Here is a 20,176-nt window from a genome sequence, read left to right on the forward strand (position 1 = left end):
ATATTATACTCTCTCTTGTGTTTTTTTTCCGAACAACTTTTAATGCAACTCTTTCACTTTATGCATAATTTTAAAGCAACATAAAGAGATATCCTTCTTATTTACACGTTTTTGTTGGTTGAGAAATTAACTCATATTATTTTACAACATTTCTATATATATATATATCTGTATTAAATGCTAAAAAATAAAATACTGCTTGATCAGTGTAATTTCTGAAGTTTGACTTCTCTTGAAATTTGTTTTCTACCCCAAATAATTTTGACATTTGACTAATGCGCCGCATTAGTTCTGCCAAAAATTTCTTAATTTAGCTTTACCGCTACTGTTGCTGCTGCCATTGCTATTGCTCTAACGGTTCACGTTTCTGCCACTCGACCGGCAAGCCATTTTTGGGAGAAAACCGTGAAGAAGGTGGAAATGGGAATGAATTTTGGTGTGCATGCTGAATTTATTTTGGCCACAGCCTTGTGCAGAAGTTTTTGAGTTTTATCTGCTCAAAATTTGTCACAGCAAATAAAAAGTTTTCCTTTTCACTTCGCTTTGGCGCTGCACTTTCTCAACGTTCTTTCTTTTCATCATTTGTTTTTTTAATCCGCAGAGCAAGAAATAAAGATAAAACTTAAGCCGAAATAAGTTTCTGTAAAAGTGCAAAAGGGGTAACAAAGGGCGAACAACGTTCCAACAACAACAGCAACAACTGCGACAACAACAATACTTGTAGTGAAGCTTGCTGCAGTAATAACGAAATAACAGCAATGCAATTAAAAGGTACCTGCTGCTGATTTGCTGGATTAAGGATACACAGACACTCCAAGACACACACACAGACACACAATTATATACGTAGGAGTATATAGCAGGGCGGAAGGGGGATTGTCGAGCTAAGTGTCACGATAACCTTGGGGCGAACAAATGCGTTAAAACTTCAAGTGGCTAAGGACTATAAAACACGGCTGCCAAATTGCATTAACGTTAACGTCAACCACTTAAAGAGTTACGTAATTGCTTAGCCAAAGTACAACTCGACTAAGGACTTTTCGAGGGTCGTTTTATATAGCAATTTTGTGTGAAACTGCAAAAATAGTGTCGGAAACAATCAATTTTACAGAATTGCTTGTACGAACATTTATTAAGTTAATATTTAGATGAGATTAGATAATTCATAAAAATTTATTTGACTTAAAACTAAGCTCGTATGTGTATGAAACACATGCATGTTTGATATTCAGCATAATTTCCGCCAAATATTTCTATTTGTCGCGTCATTCGAAACTGTTGGCGAACAAAACTTTAGAGCACACAAAACCCGAGACACACACGCAGGGCACACACACACCTGCACACACTTACACACAACACATACAAAGGCAACCGCAGATTGAGATACATCGTTTCTGCATTCATGGAACATATGTTCGCTTCGGATTTAGTTGTCGTTTTTGAGCGAAGTTTTGCCCCAGTTTCGTCCATACGAGTCACATTAAAAGCATTTATGATAGATATAAGTATAAGGAAGGAGCGAGGCAGATGGATAGATGTCTAAGGCTAGAGGGAGAAACTTAAAATTCTGCTGGTCTGTCTCATTTTATCACTGGCGAAGTTTTTGTTTTTACTCTAGCGGTAAAATTATAATATAATTTCAACTACTACTCGTGCAAATAACTCAAATTAAAGTTTCGTGCCTGTGAGGCATACACAAGCACACCCACACACTCACACAATCATCCACACGGAGAGAGGAAGCCACCATCTTGTTTTCAGTTTTTGAATAAGTTAAATGCACGCTTAGGAAATACCAGGGATACAGACATAACATTAAAATGAAATATTTGAAAAAAGCCCAGATATAAATCGAAAAAAAATTTAGAATAAGAAATAGTAATATTTATATTTATCCTTTGATAAGTATAGTGTTTTAAACTATAAGAAACATATCTGGAAAAATACATTATTGAAAAGCAATTATTAATTTATCTCCTTTAAGCTTGCAGATGCTGAAATTAAAACTTGTCAGTTCTCTAGAAAGCCCATTAAGGATGATGCTAAAAATAATTACTAGTAAAACTGCATTCAAGTATGTCTTAAGGGCGTATTTGAATAATTTAGAGGTTCGCATCGTCAGCATCAATAAACTTTGACGAGCATACGAAAAGTTTAAGTACAAAACCAGCAACAGTAACACGAACAAAAACAACACAGCTGAACAGACAGAAATTATGGCCACACTTTCGTTTTTTGCAGTCGGCCGCAGGACAATGCCGAACGCGATAAGAGCGCGGCATTGCAACATTCTTGAAACGAAGCCAACAACAGCAACAAAGCGTTCCGAAAGAGAGTGAAGATGGCAAGGAAGAGGCGGGGAGAGAGAGAGAGAGAAACAGAGCAAGCAAGTGCAATGTGGCCCATAAACTTGCGACAACCAACGTCTTGCGAAAAGTTTTGGCCAACAGAAGTTGCATTGGTATTGGTGTTTGGTGTTCCCAGTTGGTGTTGGCGGCGGCTATCAGTTGGCCAGAACTTTACTGCTTACGTTTGTCATATTTACGCGTGAGTTGCACTGCAGCCCGGCAGGGAGCAGCTCCTATCTCAGTCAGGGTACATGAAAACATGCGGCCATTGAGGCAACTGCAATGCCTGACAGTTGCCTGCTGCCGATGTTGAGGCAGTGGAAGTGGCGGTGGCAGTGGAAGTGGCAGTTGCAGTGGCAACGTCAGTGGTGGCCACTTGTGACAGTTTTAAAATTGTCCAACAAGCCACCATGGACACCACCGCAACAACTGACTGATAAATGTCGCTGCCCAGGCAGCAAATACTGCTGAAAACATTTCCTTATTTCCTGCCATCCTGCCAACGTGGCACGGAAAACTTTTAGGCCAAAAGGAAACCCCCAGCGGCGGAAGTATTCGGGGGACATTTTTATGCAAGTCATAGAAATTTACAAGCCCCAGTGACAAGAATGTTAGTTTATGTCGTCAGTAATGCCACCTCAGTTCCAGTTTCAGCTCGATATTTCCAGCCAAATACGTTGAAAGGATTTTCCGAAAAGTAAAATGTAATTAATATAGTTTTATCAATTAATTATGTTTAAATTGTTATGTTAATAATTAATATGTTAGTTCTAAACCTATTAAAAAAATGTAAGAAAAATGTCAGCTTTCAATTTAGCGAATTTAGCAAACCAAAACAGAAAAACAGCTAAAAAGTCAGCAAGTTTTGGCTTGAAAGGGCCATCTCAGGGCTTTGATGTTTTGCAAAGCAATTGAGTTTGTTTGCAGCGAGAGACGGAGGGGGGAAAAAGGCGTTTTGCTTGGGAAAAGTTTTGTAACATTGGCATATGCAATTGGGTTCGCTGCACATCCTGTCGACAGCTTGGACTTGGCAAAGTTTTTCCCTCAGCTATTGCTGTTAAATGTTGCAGCCGTTTTTTAGGCATTTTCATCGTAGGACCAAAGTTTTTAATGAATTTTATAGCAGCCGCTAAGCCAGTGAACCAATCACAGCTAAACAGCACTGAACTCAGCTCAACTGAGATGAAACAGTGAAGCGTTCGATTATGCATTACGTAAGTCACAACCAAAGCGTTGGCCGCTTTGCCATTTGCCGTTTGATAAGGGAGCCAAAGTGCAGGCAGCCAATCACGCTAATCACGCCAGACTGACAAACAGACAGAGTGACTGACTGACACACCGACAAACTGACGGCAGACAAACCGCTTTGACTTTGATGCGCTGTCAACGCTGGCGTTGCTGCTGTTGATTGGTGTTGGTGTTGCTTTCAGTCTGGTCATTAAATGCAGCACATTAAAGCCGCAGAAGCAGCCGACGACGTCGACATCAACATTGTCTGACAAGCGTTGAGTCAATTACATGGTAATAAACTAATGACAACGCGACTCTCATTCTCTCAGTCTCTCAGTCTATCAGTCAGTCTGTCTGTCTGTCTGTCTGCCTCTCTGTCTGGCCATCAGCATTAGCAGCAACAGCAGCCGCGTGACATGTTCGTTAATTTGCAGCACTTGTTGAACTTTTGGCCAAAAGTATGCGCCCACCAGCGCTCTTGGTTCAAATAATAATTGGCTCAAACGACATGAGTTTAGTTATAAATTGCAAAGTTGTAAGTTGCTGGAACTATTCCCGAATATATACTTATATATTTATAGGCCTAACCCATTTGATTCTAAACTGATTGAAACAAAAAAAGATAATACAAATTTGGGGAAAGGTTATTTTCTCGTCACGAGAAAAGTTATAATACCCGTGCGTAAAGAATATTCCTCAGTTTAAAAGCTGGACAAAGCACTATAAATTGGATGACATATAGCAATAATAAAATGCGCAAAACAGTTTGCAACTTAAATAAACACAACATTCCACATATAGCTATATTTAGCTTGGTTCATTGATAAGACATATTTATGGCATTAGTCCGAAAGCTGAAAATATTTGCAAGCTCGCGAATTTGAACTTTATATACACTTTATTCGTTTCAGTTGAAATTATGATAAGAGGAAATATCACTGCGAAAAGTTTTCTAATGCATTGGTAAACAAAATTTTAATATTCACAAACAAGTATATGAATCTATAATAATTAATCAAGCACACACTTATTAAGACCCAGCTGATAAGTAGATCCGGACTTACAGGTGCCGTGCACTGGTCGCTCGCTCACGCACTTGTTCTTCTCGGCACTGAATCCGGCGGGACAGCTGAGACCCAAAGCGCCGCCGAGTAGCGACAGCAGCAACACCATCAACCAGGCCCATTTGCAGTTCATTGTTTAGTCTAAACAAAGAACGTTTGATTAGTGAATAGGGCAGGTCGTCCTCTCAGAGAATCACCTTAGTTGAGTGCAAAATGCAAATAGTTACAACTTTACACTTGGTTCAAGCTTTTATAGGGACGGCACGAAAACAAATGGACTTCTTATCAGCATCAGCAGCTGTAGCTGTACTCAATTCTAAGTAAATAAAGATCATTATCAGTTTAGGTCAACTGCTCATTAGGTTAATGCCGCAAGTATTGATAATAAAAGTCGAAAACAGCGACACATCAAACTAAAGCAATGACAAATTCAAATTCAATTACATTTATTAGGTTGAACTTATTTCCACCGTATAAACATTAATGATGCTAGGCTTTTAGATTGAACAGCGATAAATCAGTTCAAAATTCGGTTACACTTAATTCCCGTAGACACATTTGTTGATGTTAGGCCTATAGACTGATCCAGTTGGACATTCTCCTTTAATGACGCGATCTGCAACACACTTGTTGTTTTCGTTCTTGAAGGGAATAGGACACCTGTTAGCCGAAACCACAGCAATTAGGGCAAAGATGAGCACGGCAAACCACGAAAAGTTCATTTTTATATATTTGCTGATTAGCTGAAAGAGATTGAAATAAGAGAATAAGTATATTTGACATATGTTCATTAAAATATATAGTAAAACTGAGTACAATATATAGTTCAATATTTTGATTTTTTTTTGTTTACTTTCACACTACACTGATTGCGATATAAAATAGAAAAGAATCAATTCAAATTCTCAAAAAGTTTTTTAATATCAAGATTTAAAAATATGAAGTAAAACTTTAAAACCATTTCGTTAACAGAAATGTCCCTTCATTTAAATAAGATAATTGATTCTCTCTACTTTAGAATTCAGAACTTAGAAAGCATTCACGATAAATTTAGCTCTTATGTTAATTGTTTAAGTAAACTATATACATTTTTTTCTTAAAGGAACTTCTAGACTTCTCCACTTTAGAAAATATTGATTAGTATTAAGATCACTATAATTAAAATTGTATATGTTTTCTTTTTGTTAAACACTTGAACACTTGAACACTTACTATTCTTCGTTGTTCGACAACTTTTGAAACCAAAATATGTTTTTTGGCAGCTGGCAGCATCTTTTATAGGCAGTTGCACGTATAAACCTTATCACACGACTCGAACCTTTGACATAATCAGTGACGTTTAAGCTTAACTTGATAAGGCATCTACGCAGAGAGAATGAACCAGAACTGAATCGGAGGCTTGACACAACTGTGAAATGTGAAATGTTGCAACAATGTGTTGAATTGAGGCAACAATTCACGAGCATGAACAAAAGGGTCTTATCTCAATGTGGGAGGCACTTGAGAGCCGAAGTAGGCGTAAAAATCGGCGACAGCATCAAAAATTCCAATGAGCGGTCGAAATTGTCAAGGGTAAAAGCACAGGATGGGCCAGATAAAGTCAACGCAACGGCAACAGCAACGGGACATTGTCCAGGACAAAACAATGGACAGGTGAGGGCGCCTTTTGAGCCCGGCTGTCACAGCCATAGTCGCTGCCACTGTCAGTGACGCTGATGCTGATGCTGACGATGCCACATTGACAATGGACACATGCCACTGTTGGCCTGCCTCAGTGCCTGTTGGTCATGCATATGTCATTCAAATACAATTACATTCAGAGCCATTCACTGTCCGACTCTTTGGCCGAGATATGAAATCATTTTCGATACCTTTTTTTCGGCAGCTGCGCATAAATCAAATGGTAACCAGCCATAAAGCCTCATTGTCGATTGACATAGAGTTCAATATTTGTACGTGTATGAGTATGTTACGAGTGTGGATAGTTTGATTTTGATGTACGACAAACAGTTGCCACTTGAAGGTGGCCACCACTTGAACTGAAGCCGAAATACGAAATCGAAACCAAAATCGAAACCGAAACCGAAACCGAAACTGAAGCTCAAGCTAAACAGTGCCTCATAACTCACTCAACACTTGGCCAACAATACTTCAATACTTATACTCCTATATGGTTGCGTGTCGGTTCAACTTTTGGCAGCACTGGGCACTGGGATATGGTCTGGCATAGTCTGGCATGGTCTGTCATGGTCTGGCTTGGTCTGGCTTGGTCATGCCTTGGCTTTGAATTATTGATGGGCGTATTAAGAAGATTAATGTGATGAGCCATGGCATAGAGTTTTGTCGTCGTCGTTGCTCATGTTAATGTCTTCATTGTCGGCTTAGAGCTTTACCTTTACCGTTAGCTCCTAGCTGCCACCCCTCTCTCTCGCTCTCAGCCCCTCTTTGGATTGCTCCAATTGAACGTTGTATGAGAGCAATACACGTTCATCAACGTTGCCATTTGAGGGTCAGGTCGATTGGTCATTTTGTCGTTTCACCCTCCCTCCCTCATGCGCCGCCTTGTACTCCATCTCCAAATGTTTCCAATAGCTCCTCCATTCGTTTGTTCCGTTGCGCGTCCATAAGCCATTTTTCTTCCTGATGCACATAAGTTTTAAGCTTTGTGTAATTTATTTTTATAGCCATGTAGTCGACGTAAAGATTGCAAATATGTAGTTGGCGTTTGCCGTATAAAAACCTGGTGTCGTTAGTTGCAAATCAAATGCTTGTCATGTGGCATGGGGCATAGAGAATCAAGCAGTTAGCTGCCCTTTTGTAGCTACCCCATTTGCTTGTTGATATTCAGGATATTCGATATGTGAGTGTGTGTATGTGAAAAGGATTGCATGACTGTTAGCAGTGGATTTTCTTTAATACCACAGCCAAATGGGCACAACTAAAGGACATTCCACTGTGCAGACTAAACAAGGAATTTAAAACATCTAAAAATCTGATCTACACTCGTAAGTTAGCAAAAGTCTATAATTTGGGAATACAACTTTATGCAAATTGATAATCTTATAATTTTCTTGGCTATTTTTTAAGCTTCTCTCTTAGCTTCTCGCTTTTAATAATAAAATACTATCCTTTAACTTCTTCATTTTACAATATAAATGGTCATATTTAAAGCTTCTTTACTTTAACACTTGACTTCATCCATTTTTTTAAGTGAGTTTCTTTATTTTTAAATATCTCTGTTTAAGTTTCTCAGCTCGCTTGGTTACAGTTTTCCTCTTTTTTCTTGGTTAGTTTCTTACTTGACTGGTCGCTTCTTTCATTGCTTCACATTTTATCTATGCTGTGAATAAAACAGACACTTGACATCTGCTCTTTCATCTAATGGTCTTAATTTAGTCCGCAGTTAACCTTTTTAATTGTAGTTGAATATTATGTAGGGCAAGCCAAGGCTCCTCTGCAGCATGTTGCTGTCACAGAACTAAACAATTTTGTGCAATTGATGCATTTCTCATTACGTTGCCTATGTTGTCGCTGGACGCGGTTTGTGGCAACCTCGGACATTGACTTTGGTAAAATTGTGGCAGGCCATGCGGCTTTGACTAGGCCAGGACCGGGGATTCACCAGTAATACAGTTACAAAGCCATGGCCAACTTACCCCCAAGCAACCCCCAGCTGGGTCAGAGTGAGTTCCAGAGCCAAAGCCTTAGCCAGAGCCAAAGCTAAAGCTAAAACGAATGTTGTTTTTATTGCAGCCGCAATGTTTTAACTTTTGTTCCGCCGGCACCGCCAACCAACTGTCGCGTTGCATGTTGCCGCTGTTGCTGCAGCATTTAACCACTCAGGCAACCAGGCGATCACCCGCCTGCCATTTTCCACAGTGGGGCAGACACACAGCATGGCAAAACGTGCTGAGTTTTCGTAATTAGTGCGCCGTAGTGCAGCATGGCCACGTACAGAGGCAGGAAAGGCGGAAGACCAGGAACAGGGGACAGGGGACACATTGGCAAAGAAGCAGACAGAAATATAATCATTTCCCTCTTACCACCCTTTGCCACAATCGGCTGACTGAAAACTACACGTTTATGTCGCTTAGCTGCTGCCTTCGGCCTTTTGAGTGTCACATGACAATGTCTGACTATGTGTATGTTTATGTGTGTGTGCGTGTGCGTGTGTGTGTGTGCCTTTGTGTGTGTCCTCTGCAGCTCGTTTGTTGGTTTAAGTAAGTTGTTAGTTGCGTCGCGTATGACACACAAGTTGTCGCCTTTAAGCTGCCCCTTTGAGTACTTGCTGCCAATATTAAATCCAAGCACATTATTCGGATGTCTCACTGTGTGTGTGTGTGTGTGTGTGTGTGTGTGTGTGTGTGTGTGTATGTGTGTGTGTGTGTGAGAATATGCCAACTACTTATGAAAAGTTAACCAAGTTCTCTCAGACTCCTCTACTGAATTACAACAGCAGATATTATCAGTACAATGGCAAATATTTGAATTTAATTTTCCTTGTAACATACGAAACATGCTTTAAGGAACATGATTACCAAGAAGTTTAAATAAAAGATATGTTAATAAAAGCTAAAGTTAACAGATCCGTTCTAATTGTTCTAGATTTTCTTAACTACCTTAACTTTATTCTTATAATCGACTTCTGCTTTACAAATTCTTATAGAACTCTACATTAAATATGACTCTAAGTATTTCTCTCAATTTCTTTTACATATTATATCATTGTCATTTCAGACACACATAGTTTGAACAACAACAATAGCTGTCGTAAAAATATAATCACCCATAATTTAAACTGCAATCAATTGATTTTTAGTAATAAATCATTTCAATTTATATAACTTTATCTCTGACAATTAGTTTGCAATTTATATAAAAAAAAACCTATTACAAAATATAGTTTGAAGGTCGTAGGAAGCTTTGTAAAAAATGAAACTAGCCAGTTACTGTTTATGGGTTTATGTAATGTTCTGGCCAATGCTAACGTCATTGGCAACGAGCAGCTTTCAGTTTTCAGCCTTCAGCTGCCACGGCCTTAATTTTACTGATTATAACAGAATCAGCAGCAGCAGCGACAAACTTTTGGCCATTAAAAGGATTCGTTTTAATGAGTTTGGCAGGACAGGCAACAAGGTCCTCTCTCCCTTTTCTTTCTCCACCCCTCCCAAAAAAAAACAATATCTTCCCCTTTATCGATGTCGCTTTTTATTGTTGTTTTTTGGCCAAACTAAAACTGTAATTGGGCTTGAGAGAAAGGGAGAAGGGGTAAATGCAATGCAAAATGCAATTAACAATGCGATGGGACTGCATAAATCAAAGACAGAAACGTACAGTGCGTAAATAAAGTAATTGTCCAAATGTGCTTCATATTTATACAGCGACATCACTTGGAGCTGTCCTTTTATGGTTGGTAATTTCTGGGCCAACACCCAACGACAGGTTTTTGGCACAATTCAAGTGGGCTTGTACCAGGTAGGTAGCTGGACTTGGAGCGGAAAGTACTTGAGTGCATTTATTAAGAAGTTGACTCTGGTTTTTGGGAAGACTTAATGAATTGGAAGCGGGCGCTATAAAATCACTTGTACCGCTAATTGAACCGACGGCACAATTAAAGTTTTCAACTTTCTCGTTACACACAACTTCACTCGTAACTCAGATGATCAGTCTTCATTTCTTTATTTTTTATTTGTATAAACTTTGTTGCCTTTTTTATGTAGCAAGAGCAACTGATTGACAGCTGTCATGGCGATATCCGCACTGGGACATCGAGTGGAACTGGGAATGGAATTGGGAATGGGAATGGGAATAAGACTACAGTTGCTTTTGATGTTGCTGCTGCTGCTGCTTTTGGGATTTGTGATGCAGTTTTTCTGCATAAAATGCAGATACAAATGTCGCATTGCTCATTTTCTCGCTCGATGATCGTCGTCTTGTTAAGGAACTGCTTGTATAATTTTAATATTTCACAATAAATGGCAACGCCAACGCATTTTAAGTTGAAGTTCAACAAAAGCCCTAAGCCCGCAGGGACTTTCTCTGTGCCGTACATAACGGTTTGACAATTTGCAAGGCGAAGCCAAACCAAGCGACCATTCGCCAACAATCCAACTAACCGACCGACCGACAGACCGACCGACCAACCAAGGATGGTCTTGTCCCATGAAAAATGCATGGACTCAAAGGAAAAAAAACATATATATATATATAAAAGTAAATAAAAAACCAAACCGAAACAATGATGCTCGAAAAGTGACAGAGCAGATATAATACTGCTGACCGATATAACCCTACATGGACTTGTTTACTCTTTATGTTTATTAGTGCACTGTGCCAGCGCCCACCGGCCAAATGACCAAATGACCAAAAGCCGCCAACGTCAACAACAACAACAACAGCAACTACAACAATTGCAGCTTTCAAGTGAAATGAAGTCATTTTTTGTTAAATGCGATAAGTGTGGCAAATTAGTTGCAATGAGGAAAAATTGCCAAGTCATGACCAGCAAAAATAACTGCCAACTTTTTTTTCGCACAGAACATGATAAGCACTTGGAAAAATTTGAGAACTTCTTGACAAAATGATTATAATAAATTGGGGTAACAGTTCAATTCGGGGCTTAAACCAATAATAATCTTTTGGAGCTTTAAAGTGAGCTTCAATATGGGAATTATACTAAGCAAACTAAATATTTGAATATATCAAAAGTTAGTGCACTTATGTATTAATTATGAAATTGAAGTTATTAATATGAAATGGATTCAAATGAGAAAATATATTGCTGGAAATCTCAGTAAGTGGAAATTTGTAAATTTAAGTGCTCGTATAAAAATTAAATATTGAAATCCACTGTTTCTGTTTTCAATCACATAATCAAATAGACGTTAGTGCAAACATCTACGAAATGGTCAATACATTAGCTATTTGGCCTATTTGCGGTCAGTCTACGAATGTATCTGTTGTCAAACATTTGATGAAATTTGATTGTAGCTTAATTTAAATGTAGCCTAAAGATACGATTATGTATTACTATATGACTAATTGGGTTGACGGAAGCCAGGTGAATGGCTTATTGGGAAGAGATTTATTTGAAATGTCTCACATAATCAATGATTACAATAATCATGTAGAAAGATTAATTTTGTCGCTATAGAAATGATTAAAGTCATATATATACATATCCATATACAAAGGAGGCTTAAAGCGGGAAGACTGAGGAGGTGGCAGGCATCTGTTTCAGGCAGGGTTTTGACTTTGGTTTTGCCAACGGCCTAAAATGTACGCAGTTAATTAATGCGTGCAATTTAACAAAAGCATAAACGATATATATTATATCGAGAACTCCAAACGCCCCTAGTCAAAGCACACACACTCTTCTACACACCCAACTGAACGGGCAATAAAATTAATCAAATAATTACACCAAGACAGCGCCAGAGATCGAAGTGTTTAGGGCTGGGGTAGAGGGGGATGGATACAAATAACGCTCTTTAGTTATCAGCATCCATAAACGAGACATTAAAAATGGTCAAGAAAATGAGGCAATTGCCGCAGTTCAAGTCAGCGTAGTCAACGCAGTCGACTGAGAAAACTGGGCCCAGTCAGTGGCTCTCTCTGTCGATACCCGTCTGCGGTTTTTATTTTCACTTGAGCGCAGTGAGGCATTTATCATTTTTAATCGAATGCGGAAACAATGGAGCGCGTCTAAGTGGAGCATTTGATGTGGGTTGCCCAATGACGATGCCATTGCCCGATTTTGCCGTCTGGTGGGCGATGGAAGGCAGCCAAGAAGTCAACGAACACAAGAAGCAGCAGCAGTTAGTGCTCCAAACAAATCTATAATAATTTCTTTTAATTGAAGCACTGCATGGTCTGAAGACTAACCGATTTTTCAGCCATCTGGTAAACTAGAATTTCAAAAGTTTACCAATTTAATTCTTAAAAGAATATTCTAAACATAAAACTAATACTAAAGCATCATCAAATTTGGTCAGAACTAGCAAAATATTCATTTCAGCTATTTTTTATAGTTATGGACCATAAAAACTATTAAAAAATGGTTTGCAAACATTGTCGATCGATCAAAGTTTCACATAAGTACCTCATATATCACACTCTGCCGCCTACGAATTTGGTCCAAATCTAACTGAAAAGCTCTTAAATCTTTAAGTCTGGGTAGAGTATACGAAAGTCGTAGTCTTAGTCACATAATAAGTAGTTGGCTGATTTGCCATCTTGTGGCTCGCAGAGCCAATGAGCGCAAAACGCAAACCTAATGTAGCAGAAAATTACTTTATATGCACATGGCAGAGACTGCCGCTAACCGGCAATAGATGGCGCTTTATTGCAAACGCAAACACACACACACACATACACACGCCTATCAGCAGCCAATAATCGACGACTGCACAAAATTTAATTTGCTTTAAATTGTTGTTAAATGCGAGCAATTGAAATTTATGCCAAAGCAAATAACCAAAACAAAACACAGCGATAATCTGTGACTATGCCGCGTGGCGTCTCTGCCAAACCCGCCTCATCCCATGCTCTCCTGCGCTGCCATTCACCAACATCGTCATCATCAATTTAGCCAACAATCGGCGACGCCATCGTCGACCAGTTGGCGCCGTCTGGGGGCGCATGCGCCAATGTCCTTGTGTGCTATTTCCAGTTAAATTTAACATAATAATTTTTGTGAAACGCCGCAATTTGCAGTCTCTGTACGTCTGTCTCTCTGTCTGTCTGTCCGTCTGTCTGTCTTCCATGTTCGAGTTGTCGTTTAATACGGCATAAAATGTCAATTGGGCTGACTCTGTCTATGTCTCTGTCTCTGTCTCCGTCTTCATTTCCATCTCCACCTCCATCAACCTGTGCGCCCAAATAGTTCATATAATGAAATTCAAAACAAATTTGTGCGCCAAACAGTTCTCAGTACAAGCGAAAAGCGTTAGGCTAACTTGCAACTTGCAACTTGCAACGGGCAACGGGGAACATGCAACAAGGCTCGACATCACAAACTGGTTTAAAGTTATTGTCCATCTTTTGATTTCTTGGGCTGTCGATGTTGTCGTTGTCTGCTTTGTGGCACTTGCTGTTGTTGTTGTTGTTATTGCTGCTGCTGTTGTTGACTCTTATTGGCTTTTTGGCTCGGTGATTAGTAGGTCAGAGTTTTTCATTTCCAATTGGATGTATGTTGCACAAGCACAAGCGACACACACAATCTCGCTTACTTACTTACTTACTTGCTTGCTTGAAGCACAAGTGTGTACAAGTGTGTGATGGCGGCCTGCCCATATTAGGAAAGGGTACAACAACTCAAAACAAACATTGACTACGAGTACTACTACTCGAACATATATGTAACTACAAGGTAATATAAGAACTGGGCAATGCACCAGTCGCCACTTTGAATCACTTCAAATGCTTGACTTGTGGGAAATCGCACAACACAAGGCAGCCAATTGGTCGCGACACACAAAATAACGAACCAGACCAAATAAAAAAGTCAAAGTATCCTGCCATCAGCTCAGGATATTGCTAGACAAAAAAGATTGGCAAGAGTCGATGCTAAAAAAAATGAAAGACATTAAAAAACAAAACTTCTTTGAGACTCCAGCAAAAAAGAAAGAGCTAAGTGAAGCAAACAGCAAGTGTAAATTAAAACGAATCTGGTTAACGATAAACACAAAATAGATATTAAAATTAAAATAAAGATTCGGCTCGGCGAAACGAAATTATATCAGAAATGTCATACCTTTATAAATAATATATAATGTTTTTAAATTCCGTTAAAAAAAGCAACACCAAAAATTACTAATTAAGAAACAAAGTTCAACAATAGAAAAAAATAAGGAAGCGTCAAGTACGAAAATATATTTAAATCTTAAATAATAAAATAACAGATAATAATCTCCCAAAAGTGTAAATGATGTATATATTGTGTTATTTCTGACGCTATACAAATTCCAAACATCTTAGCCAAGATACTTAATAATTATAATTATTGTATATATGTATATTTATATTTATTTTGCTCATGCAACTATAATTGATTTGGTCAACTCTTAGCGCTGACCTGAGATCACGATATTTTTGTTTACCTGCTGAATTTTTTTTTTGCTGAGGGACTACGCCTCCTACTTGGGGGCTTTAGCTAGCCAAAGGCAATGGGGCGGGAAAGCAAGAAAAACAAATAGAGAAACGTGGCAACAATTTTAACTGTGTCTTGTTTTTTGTGGGGGTGGCGCCTAACGAAACAGGCCCAAAACGTTGAACGTTGGTGGCCTCCAGTAACAAAAAAATTCGCACGAGTATTTAACACCAAACAAGTGATTGTAACAACAACAACGACAATCATTAAAAAGCGAAATAACAATAAAAAGCAAATAATAATAATAAGCGACTGGCAATCAATTTGAAATTGAAACGCGTTTTTATTGCGCCGGATAGGTGTCTGCCATTCGTATACTCGTATACCGTGCGTAGGCCCACATTATTTGTCGTCTTTTCTTTCCTTTCCTTTTCATCTCTTGTCCGTACTCCACTTGGCTCTGGCTCCGGCTCAGTCTGTGAGCCCCGAGCTGCTTTTTGGCCACGCCAATTGACGCTGATTATTTGCAATTACTGTGGCCGAAACCCAAGGCGACATTCGTGCTGTGACATCCACCGACGCGACGCGACATGCCACACTCAGCGATCTTTAAGTACCTGACTCCAGTTCGTATAAAAATAGCTGCTGTCATAATCTAATAGCCCTCTTAACACTCTACAAACATATATGTTTTTTTCACTTTTTATTTTATTTCTCGTTTGATTGCATTTTAATGTGCGTAAATGCAAAATGCATGGAAACATCAAAGACTGCGATATTTGTCCATCACTTTAAGCCTCTTAAAGCGTATCGCCTGTGATACATCATTTTAGTTCTTCATACTTATGTATTGTAGTACCTGAAGTACATTTTGCCATATTTAATATATTTAATAATATTAATAAAATAAAGGTGTTTTTCATATTCCAAATAACATATATCACGTGTCATCATTTCAAGTAAATTCAGTAACTCGATGTATATCTGTCGGAATAAGTTAAAAAATGTACACAATAATATCTCTGATATAGCTAAACTATACATTGAAAAACTTGCCTTTTTCTCAATAATTTAATTATTTTAAAAAGAAATTTTAAATAAATCTCTTTGCATTAATGCATTTCCGAACAGCTAGGATAATTATTTGCCTACATTTCCACAAAAACTATCTGTCACAATTTTTTTAAATTTATTGACTGATTACATATGGCCGCAATGTGTACCATTAAATATATAGTAAAAACTTAATTTATAAGACCTTATAGTCTGTGCCCAAAACTAACCCAATTCGCAACGCCTTCGCCCAGTGGCGACATATTCCTCTGTTGACCAGCTCACCTGCCCTGACAGATAGCACTTACCTCTTTATTTGAGCCACTATATTTATAAAGCAGACACGCATCTATCATACAAATATATATTGTAAAATGTTGGCCAACATTGACGCTGGCGTTGGCGTTGGCGTTGGCGTTGACGTTGGCGCTTTGTCAACTTTTGGGAACGCCGACATAGAATCCAAACAGAGCAGAGCAAAACGATAATAATCACTTTGATGAGCATCAACATTGACATATTGTTGAAATTATTGTCGCCTGTCAGTTTGCATACGCGTTTATTCACTCCTCAATGGGCCAGCCAAGCTTATTCTCTCAAACTGATTCCCAATTATAATTGGCAGCAGTATACAGGGGGTTAAAGGGGGCTGGCTGATCCAATCGTTCAAAATCAATATTTATGCAGTGTGTTTGTGCCCCGATTTGACTGATTTTGATTACACTAGTCAACAGCAATTCGTAAGCCAAACAGACTCAAATAAATACCGTGTGTAAAGTATATTTAAATTATAAAAATACCTTTCTCATTGCTTCGTAATTTTTGCAATTGTTGTTAAAGTTGCATTGCTTGATTTTGTTACGCAGTGTTCTTGTTGCTGACGCTGATGAGCTAATGCCGCCAGCAGATATTAGCCGGGCCAATAGACACACACAGACAAACATCCAGTATATTCCCACAATAACCCAATGTCATGTTCGCTGTCCATTTGTGTGAGCCTCATGCAGCATGTGGCACATGTTGCTTGCCCCCATCAAGATTTGCATGGGTTATTAACTGGTGGCAATTGTGGTGTGGGGTATGTGCGTTTTGTTGACAATTTGTAGCGTAATTAATTGAAGCCAAATTAATAAAAGCAACAGCATAAACAACACAAACTGATGACGACAGTGCTTGCTGCTGGGGGATTACAACTGGCAGCGCAACTGATACATAATGTTAAATGACTTAAATGTTGACGGCCAACCAATAAAATAACAACAACAACAATAATAAAAGCCAACAAAAAATGGGCAATCACAAGTCAAAATCACGTTTCAATGAGCAGCAGACAAAACACCGCAAACAGACGCCACAGCCATCGCTCACGATTAACTTGGCCAAGATCTGCCTCAGCTGGCGCTTTGACTTTTTCAGTTTCACCTCTCTCGCCTCCCTATGATTTGTTATGCTTTGTCAGTGTGCTTTGTCAGACAGGCAAGTCAGCCTGTGAACGCGTATTAATTTTAGCACACGATTAGTTTTTGATCATAATAGCTTATTTTTAATATATCTTTTTTATAGGTCGAAATGGAAATATCAGACAGGGATTAATTCTTAAATTGTCAGTCAATTTTCTGTCAACAATTTTACAACTTACTAATCTGACTTTTAAATTGTATATTGAGCAATATGTGTAATATTTGGGTATACGTATACGTAATATTTTGTCAAAGATATAACAGCAAACAGAACGAAGCTAATTCATTTTAATTGAATAACAAAAATTAATTATAAATAATAAATATAGAGACATTTCATATCATAATTTAAAATATTTGCTATATTTTTAAAAATAATTTTATTATGATATTTGGGAAACTGACAAATAGTATAAAACATTATCCTTCTAATATATTTAATTAAAACTTAGCTTCATATTTTAAAAACTTTTCTATGAAGTATTCGAGAGCTTTTACTTAATTCTTAATCATTATTAAATATACCTAAAGTTGTAATATTCTTAATATTGACAAATAAAGTTGTCTAGTTGTCTCAAAACCACACTTTGTAAATAAAAACTGCTGCTAATTCATATAACATTCGCCCACACTCTCGAAAACTAAACACACTTTCTAGGCGGCCGTCAGTTATGCAAATTACGAATAGATGTGAATAAACAAAAAAATCTAATGAAAATGCGTATAAAATTAATTAAAAACAACAACTTAATCGCTCGGCATTTCCGCTCGACAATTCGCTGGTCGATTCCACTCAAGTGGCTATCTTGGCCTTAGCTTAAGATCATTTGCTAGCATCAACTTCCCCAATGAATGAATGAATGAATGAATGAGTTGGCGCACCGTCATTCACAAAGGCCGTCAGACCAAAGTGCAGGTGGTTGTTGTTATATCTTTAAGTTGGGCTTGGTGCGTGGGTGGCAGCCGCTTTCGAGTGTATTTCCGCTTGAAAGCGGCAATAACAATATTTGTAATAATAAATTTACCTAAAAATATAAATAAAATCAACGTCGACGACGACGACGACGCCCCCGCTTTAAAGTCAACCGAGCGCCAACGCAATCGCCGTTAACAGCGACGCCAACAACTTGTCAAGAAGCTGGCCCAAAGCGATGCTCACAATTAGCCAACAACTGAGTAGCTGAGCAGAGATTGAGACTGAGACTGAGACTGAGACCGATACTAAGACCGAGACCGTGACTGAGATTGAGATTGAGAGTTTGCTTTCTCACCGCTTTCCCAAAGCTGGCCATAAAAGGTCCGCGACGCGAATCCAACTTCCTAAGCGGGTTAAAGCCAGCGGAGAGAGATACGAGTACCCCCAACGAGTCATAGACTTGGTCTAGCGTATTGTGACCATATTAAGGCAAATGCGATTTGCAAGCTGGTAATTAAAAGCCAAAGTAGAAATTCAAATGCGTGTAGAGACGGGCTAGAACATTTGCATAAACAATTCGCAAACAGAGGCGTTGTCTACAGTGGGGGGATCAATTAAATGGAATACTAATCAAGAAAATAGAATAGATTTAAGTAATGTCACATCGACTTGCTTATTCTTGATATTAACAGGAAGAATGTCATTATCTAAATGTTTTTTTTAGAAATAGCCCCTCTAGCGATGGCCCTGGCTTAAAATGTTGAGCATAAAACAAAAAAAAAACATAGAATTGTGACTTTTGTTTTTTTAATTATGGACTGTTTGGTCATGTTTCTGTCTTTGGACTTGGCAATAGATTAAGTTGTCAGCATATTATGGCCAATTTGTAAATATATATAAATATAAATTTATACGTTATATGCTTGTATATGTTTTGACTTAATAATGCAAACACTCCCCAAAAAGCGTTTCGATTCGCACGCAAATCAAATTAATGTTGCATGCCTTTATTTTTCTCTCGGTGACCTTGCGACATGAACAAATTTATGCTGCTTAAGAGTTCTTCTACAGCTGACCAGATGACGATGCTGTTGAAAAATTATAATCAAATTTAACTGTTGTCATCATGATTTATTTCTTTATGCACTGTTGAAGAACAACAAAAGCACAAAGACAACAGCAACAACAACAACAACCATGAGCTGATCGACAGTCAAATGAATAGTTTGTCAGCTGCTACTCGGGTCGATCGCTCGATCAGTCGTTCAGTCACTCAGTCAGGCAGTCTTTCTTGTCAGCCAGCAATTTGTCTAAATATTCATACATGTGTGTATGAATATATATCGAATAAGTACGACGAACACTTGCGAATGCCGTCATACAACTTGTTGTTTTGCCTGCAGGAGTAAATCCATTTTGCAATTAACTATTGCCTCTTGCCAGTTAATTATAATTATTTTCTATATAAATAATAAATGACCATAACACAATTGTTTCATAACAAAATTAACGCCAAGCGTCTCAACCAATCCGAATGTCATGTTGATAAAATTACAATGCAATAAATTGGTCGAGATGTAGATAAGTTAATATCAAGATACATTTTTAAGAACTAATCTTATAATTAAAATCCATATTTATTATTTGCATATGCCAATCCTTAGAGTATATACAATTTACAAGGCACAATCATTGTGAGTAATTTGTGTATTCATTTGTAGAATTTGAAACCCTACTCTAGTATAATATAAAGTCTTCTCAAAATTAAGAATATTAACCTATTTTCTTAAAATAACACAACTATAAAAAAAACATAACTCTTGGTGAATTTTTGTTGTGACAAGAGTTAAAACTGTCTCAAAACTAAGACTTTTCAAATCAAAAATATATCATAAGTCAAAAATTTTTTTTGTCAGTGTATGGAATTTATCAGGTCATACGAATTATATGTGTTAGCACACATCATACCAAAGTAATTATTGTCGGGGAAGCAAAGCTGACAACAGGAGATT

General features: G+C 38.1%; 2 protein-coding genes across 2 annotated transcripts; both read right to left on the reverse strand.

Moving 5' to 3' along the window:
- Positions 1-4,529: 4,529 nt before the first annotated feature.
- On the reverse strand, positions 4,530-4,824 carry LOC117791684. The gene has a single exon (XM_034631501.1). It carries the CDS (start codon positions 4,776-4,778, stop codon positions 4,593-4,595), a length of 186 nt encoding a protein of 61 aa, XP_034487392.1. The 5' UTR covers positions 4,779-4,824; the 3' UTR covers positions 4,530-4,592.
- A 250-nt stretch (positions 4,825-5,074) lies between these two features.
- On the reverse strand, positions 5,075-5,388 carry LOC117791685. The gene has a single exon (XM_034631502.1). It carries the CDS (start codon positions 5,365-5,367, stop codon positions 5,185-5,187), a length of 183 nt encoding a protein of 60 aa, XP_034487393.1. The 5' UTR covers positions 5,368-5,388; the 3' UTR covers positions 5,075-5,184.
- Positions 5,389-20,176: the final 14,788 nt, after the last annotated feature.

Source organism: Drosophila innubila (genome assembly GCF_004354385.1).
Source record: "Drosophila innubila isolate TH190305 chromosome 3R unlocalized genomic scaffold, UK_Dinn_1.0 2_E_3R, whole genome shotgun sequence".
Classification (NCBI taxonomy): Eukaryota; Metazoa; Arthropoda; class Insecta; order Diptera; family Drosophilidae; genus Drosophila; species Drosophila innubila.